The sequence below is a fragment of the Chiloscyllium plagiosum genome, chromosome 34 (assembly GCF_004010195.1).
Source record: "Chiloscyllium plagiosum isolate BGI_BamShark_2017 chromosome 34, ASM401019v2, whole genome shotgun sequence".
In the NCBI taxonomy this organism is placed as follows: domain Eukaryota; kingdom Metazoa; phylum Chordata; class Chondrichthyes; order Orectolobiformes; family Hemiscylliidae; genus Chiloscyllium; species Chiloscyllium plagiosum.
The window spans coordinates 19,531,257-19,551,928 of NC_057743.1; the positions used below are offsets into that span (position 1 = coordinate 19,531,257).

The 20,672-nt window shown below is 42.6% G+C and overlaps 1 protein-coding gene across 3 annotated transcripts in view; it reads right to left on the reverse strand.

Moving 5' to 3' along the window:
* The window catches only part of LOC122540266 (filamin-binding LIM protein 1-like), a 38,636-nt gene that overhangs the window by 16,148 nt on the left and 1,816 nt on the right, over nt 1-20,672 (reverse strand). For all 3 annotated transcript variants that reach the window (XM_043675724.1, XM_043675725.1, XM_043675726.1), the window contains exons 2-4: nt 16,495-16,733; nt 1,148-1,326; nt 789-888 (exon numbers count right to left, since the gene is read on the reverse strand). In XM_043675724.1, the coding sequence (XP_043531659.1) occupies nt 789-888; nt 1,148-1,326; nt 16,495-16,717 (502 nt within the window). In that variant the 5' untranslated portion in view covers nt 16,718-16,733. The remainder of the gene's footprint in view (nt 1-788; nt 889-1,147; nt 1,327-16,494; nt 16,734-20,672) is intronic.

Consider the following 20,672-nt stretch of genomic DNA (forward strand, 5'->3'; position numbering starts at 1 on the left):
GCCCGAAACGTCGATTCTCCTGCTCCTTGGATGCTGCCTGACCTGCTGCGCTTTTCCAGCAACACATTTTCAGCTCTGATCTCCAGCATCTGCAGTCCTCACTTTCTCCAATCATTTCATTAACCCATGCACACAAAGATTTAAATTCAAAGGTATACATCCATGAATGCAGATTTTTTTAGATGATACACCCAATGACCATACCATGTTAAATTTACTAATCAGAAACTCAATAAATTACATTTTGAGTTTCAGTCAGCCACATATGGCTAGTAGCTAATGAATTGATCACATTAGTCAGCCTACTGCATCATCCAGCCCCCTTATTTAAAGTGGAATTTTCAAATTAATTGCAGTGGTGTTTAAAGACTCCTTATGCTCCACTCTTCATTACAAGTTTTACACAGTCCAGCTGACCAAATTAGTAATTGATTTTGAGGTGTTTGCTGAAAATCATTCTAATTATTTAAACAATATGGTAATGAATAACAGCAGATGTAAGATGTAAATTCGATATGAAGCTTTTATGGAATTCCAAAACAAAACTCATATCAAACTTGAAATATTAATTTTCTTTATCTCTTCATGAGTGCTGATAGATCTGCTGATCTTCTCTAGCACTTTGTTTTTATTTCTGATTTCCAGCATGAACAGTACCTTCCTTCTATTAAGAGATGAATTGTTCAACTGACTGCACACTGGACTCACTACGCAGTTCTCCCAGCAATACCTTCAAAGCAGAGAGTAGGTGAATGTATTTATTATTCTATGTCGTGTCGGCCACCTACCTTGCCCTGAATCTGGTAATCCATTCAACTTGTCATTCATTATTTGAGTCAGAGAATCTTTCTGATCAAATCTTGCAGGTTTGGAGGACGGGGAAAATTCCTGATTCAAAGAAGGAATACATCAAAAGAAAGCAAATAATGTATTTGAATCTGCTTTGTTTAATTTGTCTCTCATTTCCTGAAATATTGGAAATCAAGATTGTGTGCGGCCGTGATGCCCTTACATTGTATTCCATTCATTCACCTGTCTGGGTTCACCCATCAAGTGTTGAAGTTTCCAAGGAAAATGTATTCTGTTGAGAAACAACACTTTCAAGACAGGAGGCTGAAGAAGAAAAAAACTTGTTTGCATTTCCTACCTGCTGCTTTGGACTTGTTCCAACATTTGATTTCAGCAGCCTGCTTTGTTTGGAATCAGTTAAGGATGGGACTGGTTCTTCACAGGCTTGCAGAGGTGGAGGAGGAAGAGGCATCTCATTGGAGTAAAAGGCATCTTTTGCCTTCTCTGGAGCAGGTGGTGGTGGTGGTAGGGGAAAATCTGCAAAGAGAAAGCATATAATAGCGACTCTGAAGGCCAAAGTTGTATAGTCCCAGGGCAATCCATGTCAAGTTGCTGGGACACATACTCTCTCTTACTGTTTAAGCAAAGCTGCCATATAAGCCAGATGATAAAACCATTCATGGCAGTGCCATATGTGATTAAAAATGTTAAACATTTCTTTTAAGTAATTTTTGAGATTAAAAGTAACCTCATCCGCAAATAGTTTTGAAATTTTTGGAAAAAACTGGAACAGTTCTTTTTCAATTTCTTTCCCTCTTCTTTAGAGGATTGTCAATCTACTGTATAGATTCTGGTTCACGTCATTCTACACCAAAGCGCATACTTTTCATTTGAAATGATTGAGTATTGGCAAGATGTATGGCCATGAAGCTATGTTAGCCAAGCCCACTCCTATATCCACCTAATGTCTTGTAGACATGTATTTCATGGTAAAAAGCACTGCACATTAATCATGAAGAGCATAAATCCTAGTTGATGTCCACCTAAACAGAGAAAACAAGGTCAGAAGTCACTCAACACTTATTTGAAACACAAGCTTTCAGAGTGCTGGTTCTTCATCAGGTGAAGTGAGATAGGGGTGTTTGCATGGAGCATTTTCCACCTTCTCCCTCCCCCGAGCATCACTTTACTGTGACTGACTAATTTTTCATCAATACAGAATTGAACTGAAACTTTCTCTGTCAGTTTAGGTTAGCGGCATAACAATGCATTTCTCACCCTATAATTAGGACAGCCTTTCCAATTGCATATTGTTGGTGGGCCAGAACATACTCAGGGATGCTGATGGCAGTGTCTGTGAGGAATGATTTTGTGAGAATAACTGTGTGGAATTTTCCCATTTTCAGTTAAAGCCTTTTGTTAAGTGAGATTCATAGTGTCCAGTCTGCCATGGCTCGGAATGACTTTTCTTATGCAATCTTCCACTCTTCACCCTATTAGTTATCAATTGAACTTTTGGGTACCATTCTCAGGGAATTGCATGGCTGGAGACGTGGTGGAGATGCTCACCACTGCCAGCATCTTCTAGCATTCAAGGTACTGGCACATTTATAGGCCAGCTGCAGGCCATTTCAAACATTGCAAGCCAGAAACTGACCCTCACTCTGTGGCACTTGACTGTTAGCATAGTGCTGAAGAAAGGCAAGCTTACTCCTTGTTGTGCAGACAGGAGCCTGAGGTCTTAATAGGGTGGATGGTGGAGAGAAGGGCAGTCCTTTCTCCTGCAGACTGCCACAGAAAGCCATGCCACCAGACCAAGTCAGCTTGGTTCCAAATTGCAGCTCAGTTAGTGCAATGCCCTGGGTGAAGCAGGAGGCCCAGCAGTGCAGGAAAAGATGTCAATAATCTTTTATGCTTTGCAAAGGTTAACACCACCATCTTCTATCTGCAACCTAAACTTCACAGGGCCATGACTCATTCTATCACTACCACTGCTCATAGATAGGCTAAATTCACAGACTGATGTGTCCACAGTGGCATCCTGACTGACCGAGGTATAATCCTCAGAATGATTGTACTTGATCAGTAGAACTGACCAGAGCTCAATCCCCAGATTGCAAGGACAGGGATCCCTGGACTCTTGTAGAACCAAATGCCTGACTGACTGCAGCCAACCCCTGGACAGGAATAGGATCAGCCCCTTGACTGATTCTGGAAATACCAACTGACTGACCACAGTCTCCCTTCACCCCATTAAAGACTGCTCCCTTTTGACTTTCACACATGATAATTTGCTTGAAACAGAATGTTTACGGTGTTACAGTTGGCACATGCTGCAGGTTTAATGTTGGCTGTTAAAGTTCACCTGAGAATGTAATACTTTTTAAAAAGTTTTGTGATTTACATATGAAAGAAGTGAAACTAACATGGTCATTCTAACAGATGAGATACTTAACAAACAATTAAGGTAATTTTCAATGTATAATTTCAGTTACATCATACTGTAAAATTTTGCTATAAATTCTGTGTCTTACAGGTGTGTACTTCACAACCACCTGATGAAGGAGCAGTGCTCCGAAATCTAGTGCTTCCAATTAAACCTGTTGGACTATAACCTGATGTTGTGTGATTTTTGACAGAAGCATGTAAGTCATTGGTGTCCCTGAACTCCATTGTAAAGTGTTGAAGGGCTGAAATAGTTTGGGAGTTGGTCTGAGAGCTTGCGTGATGATGTGATGAGGCTGGTGGTTCATCACTGCTTACATTTGTCGATGAAGGGTTGAGAAGGGTGGGGGCCATGGAGCATTAAATGACATTATGATGAAGTAACAGTTGAATGATGACCAGGACAAGCACTTGGTGAGTTGTAGCTGCCGGGTACCTCCTCTGATTTACATGTTGGGAGTTCGCATTGTCTAGTTTCTTGGGAGAGTGGGGGAAAAATGGAAAAGCTCAGTGGTTAGCACTGCTGCCTCACAGCACCAGGGATTCGGGTTCAATTCCCACCTTGGGCAACTGTCTGTGTGGAGTTTGCACATTCTCCCCGTGTCTGTGTGGGTTTCCTCCGGGTGCTCCGGTTTCTTCCCACAGTCCAAAGATGTGAAGTTTAGGTGAATTGCTAAATTGCCCATAGTGTTAGGTGCATTAGTCAGGGGTGAATGTAGGGGAATGGGTCTGAGTGGGTTGCTCTTCGGAGGGTCGGTGTGGACTTGTTGGGCCGAAGGGCCTGTTTCCACACTGGAGGGAATCTAATCTAAATGAGGCAAGTTTAATGAGATACAATGGTGTGGAAATAAGGTGGTCGAGGCTCAATGGCAAGATTCTGAAGTTGATATTTGAAGACAAGGGGAAAGTTGCAAAATATTTTCTTGATATAGAGATTCTGATTCTGTCATTCTCCTGTATCTTTTTACCTACCTTGCCATTGCTTGTCATACCAGGCAGGAATGCAATTCTGCCCTGTGTCCAAGTGCAAAAACAGCTGGACAACATTCAAGCTCACACTAATAAGTAGAAAATAGCATTTGTGTGATACAAGTGCCACATGATAATCGTTTCCAATAAAGGAAAATCTAACCATTGCCTCTTGACATTCTATTTTTTTTTTAAATGGGATGTAGGTATCATTAGCTGAGTCAGAATTGGTTGCCCATTCCTATTGTCCTAGAGTAGGTGGTGGTGATCTTTCTTCTACTTGGACCATCTCTGACACCTCCCTCCCCTTCTTGGACCTCTCCATCTCCATCAATGACAATTGACTCAACACTGACATGTTTTACAAACCCACCGACTCTCACGGCTACCTGGATTACACCTCCACCCACCCCTACCTCCTGCAAAAATGCTATCCTGTATTCTCAATTCCTCTGCCTCTGTCGTATCTGCTCCCAGGAGGACCAGTTCTGCCACAGAATACACCTGATGGCCTCCTTCTTTAAAGACCGTAATTTCCCCTCCCACGTATTGAAGGTGCCCTCCAATGCATCTCATCCACGTCCCCACCTCTGCCTTCCAACCACAACAAGGACAGAAACCCCCTGGTCCTCACCTTCCACCCCTCCAACCTCTGCATAAACTGCATCATCCACCAACATTTCCGCCACCCACAAACGGACCCCACCACCAGGGATATATTTCCCTCCCCACTCCTATCTGCTTTCCACAAAGACCGTTCCCTCTGTAACTACCTGGTCAGGTCCACGCCTCCCAATAACCCACCCTCCCCTCCTTGCACCTTCACCTGCCACCGCAGGAATTGCAAAATTTGTGCCCATACCTCCCCCCTCAACTCCATCCAAGGCCCCAAAGGAGCCTTCTACATCCATTAACGTTTCACCTGCACTTCCACAAATGTCATTTATTGCATCCGTTGCTCGCGATGAGGTATCCTTTACATTGGGGAGACTGGATGCCTTCTCACAGAGCGCTTCAGAGAACATCTCTGGGACACCCACACCAATCAAACCCACCGCCCTGTCGCTGAACATTTCAACTCCCCCTCCCACACTGCTGAGGACATGCAGGTCCTAGGTCTCCTCCACCACCACTCCCTCACCACCTAATGCCTGGAGGAAGAATGCTTCATCTTCTGCCTCAGGACCCTTCAACCCCAGGGCATCAATATGAATTCACCAGTTTCCTCATTTCTCCTCACCCCACCTTACCACAGCTCCAAACTTCCCCAGGGCATCAATATGGACTTCACCAGTTTCCTCATTTCTCCTCACCCCACCTTACCACAGCTCCAAACTTCCAGCTCAGCATCATCCTCATCACCTGTCCCACCTGTCAATCTTCCTTCCCACCTATCTGCTCCACCCTCCTCTCCGACCTATCACCTTTACTCCTTCCTCCATCCACCTATTGCACTCTCAACTACCTTCTCCCTAGCCTCACCCACTCCCATTTATCTCTCCACACCTGAGACTTGCAGCCTCATTCCTGATTAAGGGCTCCTGCCCAAAATGTCAATTTTCCTGCTCCTCGGATGCTGCCTAAACTGCTATGCTTTTCCAGCACCACTCTAAACTTTCTTCTGCTTCAGTTCATTTGGCTTAGAGTAGGAATTCCAAGATTTTGCCCCGTGGCACTGAAGGAATGGCAATATATTTCCATAATGTGGAGCATGGAAATGTGTTGCTGGAAAAGCGCAGCAGGTCAGGCAGCATCTAGGGAACAGGAGAATCAACGTTTCGGGCATTAGCCCTTCTTCAGGAATGTGGAGCAGCCAGTGTTGGACTGTGGTGGGCAAAGTTAAAAATCACACAACACCAGGTTATAGTCCAAAAGGTTTATATGGAAGCACTAGCTTTCAGACTGCCACTCCTTCTTCAGGTGGTTGTGGAGCAGGACCATAAGATGCAGATTTTATAGCAAATGATTCCAGTGTCATGCAAGTAAAATGATATATTTTAGATTAGATTAGATTACAGTGTGGAAACAGGCCCTTCGGCCCAACAAGTCCACAACGACCCGCCGAAGCGAAACCCACCCATACCCCTACATTTACCCCTTACCTAACACTACGGGCAATTTAGTATGGCCAATTCACCTGACCTGCACATCTTTGGACTGTGGGAGGAAACCGGAGCACCCGGAGGAAACCCACGCAGACACGGGGAGAACGTGCAAACTCCACACAGTCAGTCGCCTGAGTCGGGAATTGAACCCGGGTCTCTGGCGCTGCGAGGCAGCAGTGCTAACCACTGTGCCACCGTGCCGCCCACATACCACTGTGCTACCGTGCCGCCCACAAACCTCGATTGTTGTTAAGCCTTTCATCTTTTAGAATGAGTTACAGGTTTCGGTTCATTAATATGTAAATCCCAGAATGTCTTTTAAGTCATATTCTCAAGATAAGTTAAGGTTTTATTAAAAAAACGTGACCCCCTCAGCTCAGACAATGCCTTAAAAGGTATGAGGTCAGAGTTTGTCTGTATCCCAAAGTTGACTCAGACTGGTTCTATTTCCAAAGTGGAGTTTACAAAATATATGGATTGACTGTCTGCATTGACTGCCTGCTGGTTGTGTATTTTTTGAGAAAAATAGAATGTATCTGTAAATATAATTCTGCAAATACAAATTCACCCCATAGACATTTATGTGTATGCACGTGCAGGAGAGAGAGAGCGCGAGAGAGACTACGTGCATGTGAGTGTGTGTGTGAGTGCATGGGAGAGAGTGTGCATTTGTGTGTGTGCAAGTTTGGTCAAGTGTGTAAGTGAGTGTGATGGGTTAGAAGCCCGTGAGTGGATGTGTTTGTGAGCGTAGGGGTGTATGTATGTGTGTATGAAAGAGAGTGTGTGTATGAGAGAAGGTCTGTGTGAGTGTGTGATGTGTAAGAGAGAGTGTGTATATGTGCTTGTATGAAAGAGAGTGTATAGTGTAGTGGGGTCACCTGTAGTGTGACATGAATCCAAAGTCCCGGTTGAGGCCATCCTCATGGGTACCGAGCTTGGCTATCAGCCTCTGCTCGGCTACTTTGCATTGTTGCCTGTCCCGAAGTGCGCCTTGGATGATGGTCACCCAAAAATCCGAGGTTGATCGTCCCAGACTGCTGAAGTGTTACCCGACTGGGAGGGAACACCCCTGTCTAGTGACTGTTGTGCGGTGTCCAGTTGATCGTTATTGTAGCATCTGCTTGGTCTCGCCAATGTACCGTGACCCAGGGTACACACAAGCAAACATACACACACACACACTCACCTGCTCACACACTCACACAGACCCTCTCTCATTCAAACACTCTCTCTCGTACACGCACACATACACCCCTACACTCACCTAGGCACGCACCCTCTCACAGGCTTACACCCCATCACACTCACACACGCACTTTACCAAGCTTGCACACGCAAACACACTTTTTTTTCTAAAACCTTAACTTATCTTGAGAATGTGATTTAAAAGAAGTTCTGGGATTTACATATTAATGAACTGAAATCTGTAACTCATTCTAAAAGATGAAAGGTTTAACAACAATTGAGGTTTGTTCAGTATATCATTTTACTTGCTCGACACTGTAATCTTTTGCTATAAATTCTATGTCTTATGGTCTTAATCCACAACCACCTGATGAAGAAGCAGCGCTTCAAAGGTTAGTGCTTCCAAATACACCTATTGGACTATAACTAAGAAAGCATGTAGCCGTAAATGTGACACATTTGCTGCAGAAAATGTACGGAAGTGCTTGTTCAGAACAACTGGGGACATCTGTTCTTCACGTCAATGGATCGGTGTAAATAAGGTGATAACATTTGTTCACTTGTGGAATGTGTGGCAGTACTTCCTTCCACACCAGAGGTGCATATTTCACAATAGGATGTACAATAACTAAATTGCTGGATTATCAAAGACTCATAACAAAACTCATACTCAATAGAAAAAGAACTTGTAATTTAATAAGCTGTGTGGAATATGCATGTAATAGAACAATCCTGATACATTTTTATATACCACACTGATTAGATTTGAAATTCTGAGTTTCCTCATCTTGACTGTGCTGGAACGTGAATGCCTCATTACCCTTAAAGGCTAGGCAAAAAAAGACTAGGCAAAAACTGACATAGTAAGGAAGTTGGAAGATGTTTATGTGTGAGTCAGAGAGAGAAAATATTCTTCTGTAAATTAAATTCACTGACTGAAGGGTTCAAGGGATACTGAGACAGAGAGAGAGAGAGAGTAAGAGAGAGAGAGAGAGGTCAGAAGCTGGTGGAAAATTAACCCTTTGTGGTCTGATTTGAGTGAACACTGGCTTGTCATGGATTGAATGTTTGTGTGTTGTTCCCGGGAGCTCGAGATCCAGGAATATTATGAATTTTAGAAGACCATTTTGTAGGACTTTGATACTGGAAATGTTAGCTGAGCGAGGTGACCCCATGACCTTTTTCACATAGTTTAGTCTCGTCTCTCATTATGATTTATGAGCCAAAGCAAATTGACCATTTGGGCCTGGCTAGATCAAGATTTCCCACTTTGATGTGCATGTGGCTTAATTAGTCAAGCATACTCAGACCTGTCAATTAATTTCTCTTCCTCTGCAAACTTTTGCCATTTTATTACTGCTTATCTGATTAAGGCCATGTGGCATTTTTGTAATTTTAATACTAAATTCTGTATAAAGACAGCTTGTTTGCAGCAATAAGGGGAGTAGCCTGAGAGAGCTCTTAGGGGTAAGAGCTGGCACCCCTTCTCTGCTAATGGTTTTAGAACCTTAACTCAAGCCTGGCTTGTAAGTCTCTACGTTATAGTGTAACATTGATGCCATTGGTAAATAAAGGTAATAATTTAAACGAAACTGTGTGGAAGAGTTTTATATTCCAGACTACCACAGAGTACAATCTCCAGGACGAACCAAGAGAGGCTCCAGGTAGAGTCCATCAGGGATTCCCTGAGCCATCTCAAATAGGGACTTTAACAATTTGGCGCTGTGAGCAGGGTTCCAACAAGGGGTATGTGTGAGTGAAACTGGAAAACAGGTGCTTCATCTAAAGGTTGGACTCGAGACCAACAGGCCCACAAGGTAAGGTATACCTTTGTTGCTCTCTGTCTGCATCTTTGTGTGCCGCTTCTCCCATTTCACTCTCACATACCCTGACTGAATCCCAAATGAGATTGTTTAAATAGGCAGTAGAAATAGAGATCTTGTAAAGGTAAGAGACAATGGTAAGAATTTTGTGAAGGTATACAATAAATAGGATAAATATGGGTGCAACCCCAGACAAGATAGAGGGCAAATTCCCTTAACAGAGATAGTGAGTATGTATCCTAATTATGAGAAACAAGTAAGATGAATATCGGGTACAGCTGCCCAACAGAATAAGAACTGGCCTCTGGAAGACACATATGATCTAAAAGTACTTATGAAAGTTGAACAAGAGATATGGAGAAAAGGTTGTGGGACTAAAAAGAAAGAAGCCAGATCAGTGTGAAAAAATGTAGCTAAAGAAAAATGGGAAAAATCCATGCAATCATCTTGGAGACAAAACAGTATTAAAAAGGGTCTCAGTCCATTAACTGAGGAAGGATTTGAATTAGATTGGACAGAACTAAAATGCAAATGTGAAGCACATGATTTAGAAACTGAATTGGAGTTGGTTAGAGAAACAATAGCAAAAAATAAAGAAGGCAGAGAACGACAACCTAATCTGAAATTTCAGTAGTCCCAAGGAAAAGAGAAACCTGTAAATAAAAATCAGCCTGCAGCTACAGCCGCACTGGATCAGACAGATAAAAGGGACAACTCCTTATATGCCACCTATCCCAAAGGCCCATTACTGGAGGACAATGATTCTCCTGCAAGCGAGGAATTTGAATCAGATTCAGAGGAGGAGATCTTTTATTATGGCCCCCTTCCTGTTAACCGACCTCTTCCGGTTCCCCAACAGGGACTTCCTCGAAATCCACCTGTAGTATAATCAAAGCGAACACTTACTATGAAACGAAAGCACCTGAAACCCCACTCCCTATTCTGAGGATGAACGTGCCAAGGCCCATACCTTTTCTCCTCATTTGCCTCTCCTGTCCAGCATAATGAGAATTCGGATGATCAAGGTTACCATCATCCCATTGCCACCCGCATAGGGATCAACTAAGATTAAGACGAAGGGAACCCTGAAAGGGCACCTTTGAGGGCCACTGCCCCACTACAAATGAGTCCTGAAGACATTTATGAATTATAATCAAAGTTTAGTAACCTTAATGTTAGTCCTCGCACTCACCCTGATATGAAATGGCCAAAGGAAAATTTCCCGACTAGAAGAATCCCTAACCCGCTTGCCCCAGAATCAGAGACAAAATCCATTTGTTAATCTTTATCAACCTTGGAAGCCTCATGAACTCTCTAGTATCAACAATAAGGCTCCAGGTTATGGAAAAAATCCCGAAGGATTCATTAATTATATTAATAGGACTAGGACCATTTACAATGCAGTCTCCCAAGACTTACTTAACATCATAGAATGTGCTCTTTCACCTGAAAAATGGACTATCTTCTTAGAAATTTTACAATGTAATAATCATACCCAATGCATGCTTATGCATCCAGGTAAACCTAATAAATCAGACTGAATTATTACCTGCCTCTGTCAAGCAGTGCGCCGTGCAATCGACATAAGATCCTCACATGTAAACCTCGCTCAGGCGAAGGAGCTGAGGAGTTCCTTGTCCACTTAAAGGACTGCTATGGTGCTTAGTCTGGTGACCCTCAGTACCCACAAGGACAATCGCCCCAACTTAATGCCTTATGTATGACTGTCCTTCCTGACCAGGTACAGAAAGCTATCAAAACCCGTAATATGCACTGGCAAGATGCCGATATTGAACAATTCAGCCGAGAAGTATGTTACTTCTGGGAACTAAAGGACCCCGACAGTAAGGCCTCAACAGTTAAGGTCAAGACCAAATTTTCCCAAACTGTAGACGCCAGACCTAAACCCAGAACTGATCTTCCCATCTACAAAGCCAGCCAAGCTATTGAATGGAACCCTTATACTGTCACCCAGTATGGCAAGACAATAGGGTTGATACCGTACATCAACAACATCCCTATGGACCTTGGGGTCCTCTATTGTACCCTCCCCAACAGTCCATGATGACCCTTACCCCTTATACATCCTCCTCCTATTCCTCTCTGCCTCTCCCACTTCCTAGAGCCACCAAACGACCAGACATTAGCTTCAACTGTAATCAGCCTGGGACATTGGTCCAAGAACTGCCCTTTCCCAAGGCAGCCCCCTGTTGATCACTGAAATGGAAGAAGCTAGTAACTTTATGATTCACCCTACACAGGAACCCCAGCAATTTGCCCCTTTTACTGCAATACCGTTTCTGAAACTGACTCCCTGATGTAAGTCATTATCCTCCCTTGAATCTTTCCGTGGTTACCTTTAGCCCTGAGGATGAACCAATGCTAATCCTTAATGGTCATAATATTGAATTAGGGAGATCCTCCTTTTTCCTCTTCTGATATCCTGACCATGCCTGACCTAACGTAAATACAGACCCATCTGGGGGACACCTCTGATGAGGAAAAACAAAGATGGATGAACCATGGTTGTTATGTAAAATAGTTAGACTGAACTTTGGGTTATGCCGGGAGGACAGACATGTCTGTCTGATTCATTTTTGCCTCTTCTAGTTTACCATGTTCATATGCATTTGCATGTAGGTAAGGAGGGAATGGTGGATAGAATTCTCCAAACTTGGTGGAATCCCCATCTGCAAGAAAAAGCAAAACAAGCAGCTGCAAATTGCCTAATTTGTCAAAAGCATAGTCCTGGGAAAGGAGTAAAGTGTCCACCAGGTGAAACTCCCTTGCCAAGTGTACCTTTTGATACTATCCAGTTAGATTTTATAGAATTACCTAAATGTCATTGTTATAAGTATTGCGTAGTGATTATTGATGCATTTAATAGATGGATTGAAGCTTATCCATGTACTGACTGCACAGCAAAAACTATCTGTAAAATTCTACTAGAGAAAATCATACCCAGGTTTGGAATACCAGTAACAGTCTCTTCCGATAATGGCCCCCACTTCTGAGCTGAGCTAAATAAGGAACTATGCAAGAGTCTGAATATGAATCAGAGATTCCATTGTGCCGTCCGTACCCAAGCAGTGGGAATTGTAGAAAGAGCCAATTGTACTTTGAAAGGCCAGCTAAGCAAGTTGATAGAGGAAACGGGCCTTAATTGGCTGCAAGTACTCCCAATTGCCCTTTTTAAATATGAGAACTGTGATCCAGAAAAAGACAGAATTCTCGGCAGCTGAACTAGTATATGGAAAGTCCCTGAGGACTCCCTGATCTGCACTACTGATGGCCTAACATCTTGTTTATGTGCATGTCATGGCAGAAGAAATGCACAGACACTTGATTCAGCTAACCAAAGCATTGCAGTCTTATCATCAACTGGTCAAAGTCACCTATCAGGTACCAGGGAAGGAAGAAGTAAGAGCTCAAATGTTTAAAGACATCAACCCTGGTAACTATGTACTATTGAAAGACTTTAATCGTGGCAAATTGGGCCCTCACTGTAAAGGTCCTTATCAAGTTCTTCTGACAACTGAAAGTGCAGTAAAAATGGAAGGACGTTCCATAACCTTGATACCATGAGAACACTAACGTGTCCCACTTATCACCCCAATGCCACTTGCAGAAACAAAACCAACAATTTAGGTGTAGAATGCCAGTGTAATCACAGCTACACTGGCAATGGCATTGGTGCTTTGGGATACTCCAATAATAATGAATGTATTATTTTCCCCACTGCTCTCCTTGAAGATAGAATTTGTCAGCTTCATCAAACTTGTACCAATACTGTTGGAAGCTATGAATGCAGCTACCCAGCTGAAACTCATTTTAACTATTTACATTGCACATCCAAACATCACTTTCGATATTATTGTCACCCTCACAACACATCTATGCCAGTTGTCATGAGATGGCATGATTCCATAACTTCATCCACGAGATCAGCCGAAATGTTTGACTGTTTCTCTCCCAAAAGGAACTACACAAATTGCAGTATTGAACACATATTATCAAAATTGCAGAACCCTAAGACATCTATTGCTCTGAGACTGTCAACCTATACCTTCTTGAAGGAACCTTCCCTTGTCCAACCTACTGCTACTGGCAGAAATACTTTTATTCAACTTCTGCCAACAGTAGCTACTGTAGTTAACAAGACAAGCTGGAAAGGTGAAGAAAGACCAAAAATACTAAGCACCCCTAATCTCACTTCTGTTGCCAATGGTTTCTTTATTCACACTAAACTCCTCAATGAATGTGTTGTCTGCTCACTCTTCCATTATTCTGATATACAATGGATGAATAAGACTCACCCAATTATGCAACCCCTCACCTGCAATGAAAAAACCCATTCGGTAGAAGTAGCATGTCGCTGTGTGAAGTGCACCAGCAAACCTAAAGGACTCAACGTTAACCTTATTCCACTGTTAGAATTGTGCATTGAAAGAACTTCCTATACCCATGACATGGGGCAAGTGAAGCAAGTACTGTGTAAAAATGTTATGAAACACACTGGTCATACTCCTACTCTCCATCCGTTAATGCACTTGGATAACTAAACGTTTGATAACACCCACTGTTAAAGATTCAGCCCTCGCTCTGAGTGGACTCATCATTCATTCACAGAAGTGTGGCCTCAGAACTCCATTTAGTCTTCATTGGCTATGCGAAAACAAGGCCTTCCCATATTTATCCAATCACTGGTGTAGACGTTATACTTTAGTGCAACCTTACCAATTTTTACCATCCACCATAAAATGTCTAAGGTACATGACGAATGGAAAGCCCCCCAATATGTGAATTGCTACGGGACAAAAATTAGAGGAAGAAAAAACGAGACTTGCATGACTTCTTCCATCAACAAACCTGGTGGTCTAGGTTGATGGGAGGCCATATTCGTGGCTCGAGTGTTGAGATAGCCCTAGATCAGATAGGTGACCTTGCATATGACGTTGAGAAACTGACAAACTCAACTGTTCACGCATTGAAACGAATGAACAAAGAACCATAGGAGACCGGATGATGATGCTTCATAATCAATTAATGCTAGATTTCCTCCTTGCTAAAGAAGGAGGCGCTTGTTCACAACGTTGCACTTACATAGACGACTTCTCTAAAGACATTGTATATGACACAGATGTCATCAACAAAACAGGTGAAGACGCAGGGAAGATATTTGCTCCACTCATGTGGATGGAGTCCTACCTGCTGGCTATGGTCAATGTGTGGATGGTTCATGTGGGATGCACTGATAATCCTTGGTCTCATCCTAGGAATATACATTGTTGTCCGCTTATGCATAAAATGGACCGTGCATTGCTTTTCGCCTAAGCTAATCTTGTTAATCGACTTTTGTTCACTCCTGTACCTCCATGTCCGAACTTTTATGTTGAAATCAGGTATGTTAGTGACTATGCACCTCTGGATACGACTCACAAGAAAAGGCACTCAACTTGTTGAAAATACAAATGGAATGAATTGACTAAATATACTTGTATATGCTGTATTGTTATCATGAAATGATAAAAGGAGGGAATGAGAAAGCGGGTAGCCGTAAATGTGACACATTTGCTGCAGAGATGAGGGCAAGTGCTTGTTCAGAAGAATTGGGGACATCTGTTCTTAGCATCAATGGATCAGTGTAAATAAGGTGATAACACTTATGGAATGTGTGGCAGTACTTCCTTCTCATGCTGGAGGCACATATTTCACAATAGATACTTTTACATAACCTGGTGTTGTGTGATTTTAAAATATATTTCCAAGTTAGGTTTAGAGTGGCTTAGAGGGCGTCTTGCATGGGTATTCCCATGTATCTGCAGCCCTTGTCCTTCTATGCAGTTGTGCTCATGTGTTTCGAAGCTACTAACAAACCTGGTGAATTACTGCATAGCATAGTGGAGATAGTACACACTGCTGCTACTGAGCATCAGTGGTGGAGAGATTGAATGTTTGTGGATATGATGCTAATCAAGCGGGCTGCTTCGTCCTGAATGGTGTCAAGCTTCTTGAGTGTTGTTGGTGATGTGCTCATCCAGGCAAGTGGGTAGTATTCCAACACATTCCTGGCTTGTGCCTTGTAGATGGTGAACTGGCTTTGGGGAGTCAGGAGGTGAGTTATGCACTGCTAGATTTTAGCCTTTGACTAATTTATAACCAGTGCATTTATAATGACTAGTCTATTTCAGGTTCTGTTCAATGATAACCCCAGGGTGCATTACCACTGCTGAATCAGCCACTATCAATATCCGAGAGGATACCTTTGCCTACAGATTGAACTGGACCAGATGTATGAATATTGTGACCACAAGAGCAGGTCAGAGACTGGGAATTATGTGGCAAGTAATTCACCTTCTGACTCCTATACGCCTATAAGGCACAAATCAAGAGTGTGATAAAATACTCTGCTTATCTGAATATGCAGTTCCAACAACACTTAAGAAGCTTGACACCATCCAGGACAAAGCAACACGCTTGTTTGGCATCTAATCTAACACTTTCAACACTCACACCATCAATCTCGATGCACAATGGCAGCAGTGTGTACCATTCACAAAGTGCACAACATCAACCCACCTAAGTTTTTTAGGCATCATCTTCCAAACCATAGCTTCTACTATTTGGAAGGACAAGGGCAGCAGATGTACAGAAACACCACTATCTGCATGTTCTGCTCCAATACTGAACCAGATGCATGAATATTGTGACCAGAAGAGCAGGTCAGAAACTGGGAATTATGTGGCAAGTAATTCACCTCCTGACTCCTGTATGATAATGTAATGCGGTAGCCGTTCCTTCTCTGTTGCTGGATCAAAATCCTGGAACTCCCTTCCTGAGAGTGCTGTGAGAGTATCTATACCTTATGGACTGCAATGGTTCATGAAAGTGGTGCACCACCTTCTCATGGTCAATTGTAGATAGACAATAAATGCTGGCATAGCCAGTGATGTGCACAGGCCATGAAAGAATAAACAGCGTTGTAATGTGTACAGTCCCTTGATTGCTTCTTTTGTCCTGCATCTCCATTTTTTTTAAAAACTCAAAACAATTTCAATCTGGACAGCTATTTTGACAACATTGCTCCCAAATTCACCCAAGAGCTGCACAATTTATAGCATCTGAATCCTTCGCTGATGAGTAGTAACTGAAACAGATGGACATAGTACACTTCTTACCTTCATCAGCAGAATTATAAGCTGATGGATCTGTGCCTTTCCTTCCTTTATTTCCATAGCTGTATGGATTTCTCGCAGGTTTGGGTGCTGTCAGCACTGGATTTTGCGGTAGATGCTTGTCTGCCCTTGAGGCTTCAACAGAGTTGTACGTCTTTGGAGTGTTGATTCTCCCAGGAGTAACAAGTTGAATGTAAACTGAAGAGACCTTCTTTATCTGAGACATCTTTCATTTATAATATCTGAAAATACAGGTAACATAGTGTGATACTACATTTTTAATTAGATCCAGGTCTCATTTTGTAGTGTTCTAGGAATTATAGAGATTTTAAAAATGAAAATGGTCAATGTATCAGGGTGAGAAGAACTGGTACTATGGAGAGAGAAAGTTGGAGAAATGGTTTTCTTTTAAGAATTCTTTCAGAACAAAGTCATTCATTGTCAAATGAATGAATGATTGATCACAAGAACTGTTTCCCCGATTCACCTAATTTGCAGTCTCAACCAGGCAGCATTCAGAAAGCTTGATTCTGGCTCTGCCCTCTCCAGGTCTCACTACACCCTTTTTGGTGGTTAATTTCAGAGTGTCATCAGTGGAAAACTGAGAGGGAATTACCAACCTTTGATCACTGATAAGCTATACTGACAAAAGTGAGATAACGTGTTCCCTTGGCAACTGTAGAAAGAGAAAGAACGAGAAGGTCCTGGAGTGAATTTCATGATCATTAAACACATTGACAGCATGTAATTGACCTCATGGTGTTGCCTTTTGGTTGACAACCTTTGCTGCAAATGCCAAACAGAAAAATTTACTATGTCCATACATATTGCAACCAAATCTGGCCTTTCTCTCCCTGTGACATTTATGTTGCTGCAGAACTCTAAAACCAAATCAGTAGAATTGTTTTTGGTGGAAGCTGCTTAATGAATGAATGTAAGAATTAGGAGCAGGAGGAGGCAATTCAATTTCTCAAGCCTGCTCCGACATTTGTTAAGATCACAGCTGATCTCAACTTGGCCTCAACTCCACTTTCATGCCCAGTCTCCATAACCTTTCAATACATCACGAATTAAAAATCTGTCTATCTCTTCTTTAAATTTACTCAAAGTCCCGCCACTTTGGGGTGGTGAATTCCACAAATTTACAAATTTTGAGAAGTAATTTCTCCTTATCTGTTTCAGATTCGCTACCCGTTATCCAAAAACTATAACCTCTCATTCTAAATTGTTCTAGATGAGGAAACATTTTATGTCTGCTTTGTCAAACTTCTTTAGCATCTTATATACCTCGATTAGATTAGGTTAAATTAGATTACTTACAGTGTGGAAACAGGCCCTTCGACCCAACAAGTCCACACCGACCCACCGAAGCGCAACCCACCCAGACCCATTCCCCTACATTTACCCCTTCACCTAACACTACGGGCTATTTAGCATGGCAATTTAGCAATTCACCTAACCTGCACATTTTTGGACTGTGGGAGGAAACCGGAGCGGCCAGAGGAAACCCATGCAGACATGGGGAGAATGTGCAAACTCCACACAGACAGTCGCCTAAGACGGGGAATTGAACCCGGGTCTCTGGTGCTGTGAGGCAGCAATGCTAACCACTCATTTTTCTAAACTCCAGAGAACATAGGCCTAACTGTTCAATTTCTCTTCCTGAGACAAACCCCTCATCTCTGGAATCAATCTAGAGCCCCTCCTCTGTAATGTCACCAAAACAACTCCATCCCTCCTCAGGGAGACCAAAATTGTATGCAGTACTCCAAAGGCTGTTTCACTAATGACCTGTACAGCTGCAGCAACACTTCCCTACTTTTATACTCCATTCCTCTAACAATAAATGTCAAAATTCCATTTGCCTTCCTTATTACTTGCATACTAGTTGTACTTGCATACTAGTTTTCTACAATTCATGCATGAGGAGACCCAGATTCCTCTGCACCGAAGTTCTCCTGAAGTTTCTCTCCATTTAGACAAGAAGTTGTCTTTCTATTCCTCTGAGCAAAATTGATAACCTCAGATTATTCATGTTAAGTTTCATCTGTCAAAATTTGGTCCTATCTTTAGTCAATTGTAAGTTTCTTATTTCTGCATTGTAACTTACTTTCTCACTTACTTTAGTATCATCTGCAAATTTAACTATAGTACTTTGTATTCCTGCACACAATTCATTAATATATAGATTGTAAAATGTTGGGGCCTGAAGACCGAAGACTGTGGCACACAACTGGTTACATATTGCCAATAAAAAAAATCCATTTATCCCAACTCACTGTTGTTTGTTCTCTATCCAAGCGAATAAATTATTCCTCACCCTATGTGGTCTTACCTTGTATATGTAAGCTTCTTGTAGCACCTATCAAAAGCCTTCTGGAAATTCAGATAAACCAGCTTCACAGGAATCCCATTATTGGTGTTATTACATGTTCAATGAACTCTTGCAAATTAGTCAACGTAATTTCTCCTTCATAAAACCATGCTGACTCTGATAGAATGTATTTTAACTTCCTTAATAATGGGATATAACATTTTCCCAATGACACATGTTGAACTACTGGTCTGTAGTTTCCTAATTTCTGCCCCCCTCGCTTTTTGAATAAAGATGCTATGTTAGCACTTTTTCAAATCCACTAGAAGCTTTTCACCATCCAGGGAATTTTGGAATATTATAATCAATGGATTATCTTTGGTGCCACTTCCTTTAGGACCCTGGGATGTTTGCTGATGATTGCACCATGTCCAGCACTATTCACAACTCCTCAGGTACTGAAGCAATACATGTTCAATGCAACAAGATCTGGACGATATCCAGGCTTGGGCTGACAAGTGGCAAGTAACATTCATGCCACACAAATGCCAGGCTATGATTATCAACAAAAAGAAATAATCTAATCACCACCCCTTGATATTCAATGGTGTTACCATCACTGAATCCCCCACTGTCAACATCCTTGGTATTACTATTGACCAGAAACTCAACTGGACCCGTCACATAAACACAGTGGCAATAAGAGCAGATCAGAGCTAGGAATACTATCGTGAGTAACTCACACCTGACTTCCCAAAGCCTGGGAAGTCCTTGCACCATCTGCAAGGCGCAAGTCAGGACTGTGATAGAATACTGCTGAAAATGTGTTGCTGGAAAAGCGCAGCAGGTCAGGCAGCATCCAGGGAACGGGAGAATCAATGTTTCGGGCATAAGCCCTTCTTCAGGAATCCTGAAGAAGGGCTTATGCCTGAAACATCGATTCTCCTGTTCCCTGGATGCTGCCTGACCTGCTGCGCTTTTCCAGCAACACATTTTCAGCTATGATCTCCAGCATCTGCAGTCCTCACTTTCTCCTGTGTGATAGAATACTCCCTACTTACTTGGATGGGTGCAGCTCCAACATACTCAAGAAACTTGACACCATCCAGGACAAAACAGCTTGTTTCGTAGGTACGACACTAACAAACATCCACTCCCTCTATCACTAATGCTCAGTAGCCGCAGTATGTACTATCTATAAGATGCACTTCAGAAATTCAAAGCTTATTGTTGTCCAATGAACCTCATATTGCACCTTCCATACACACAACCACTCCCATTTAGAAGGACAAGGACATCTGATACATGGGAACACCACTACCTGCAAGCTGCTCTCTAAGCCACTCACCATTCTGACTAGGAAGTATATTGCATTTCCTTCTCTGTTGCTGGGTGAAAATCCTGCATTCCCTCCCTAAGGGCATTATGGGTCAACCCACAGCAGGTGGTCTGCAGCTCAAAAAGGAAGTGCATCACCAGCACCTTCTCAAGGGCAATTAGGGCTGAACAATAAATGCTGAAAATGTGTTGCTGGAAAAGCGCAGCAGGTCAGACAGCATCCAAGGAGCAGGAGAATCGACATTTCGGGCATGAGCCCTTCTTCAGGAATGAGGAAAGTGTGTCCAGCAGGCTAAGATAAAAGGTAGGGAGGAGGGATTTGGGGGAGGGGCGTTGGAAATGCGATAGGATAGAAGGAGGTCAAGGTGAGGGTGATAGGCCAGAGTAGGGGTGGGGGCGGAGAGGTCAGGAAGGAGATTGCAGGTTAGGAAGGCGGTGCTGAGTTCGAGGTGCTGAGTTCCGCCTAGGAACCCTCCAACCACAAGGGATGAACTCAGATTTCTCCAGTTTCCTCATTTCCCCTCCCCCC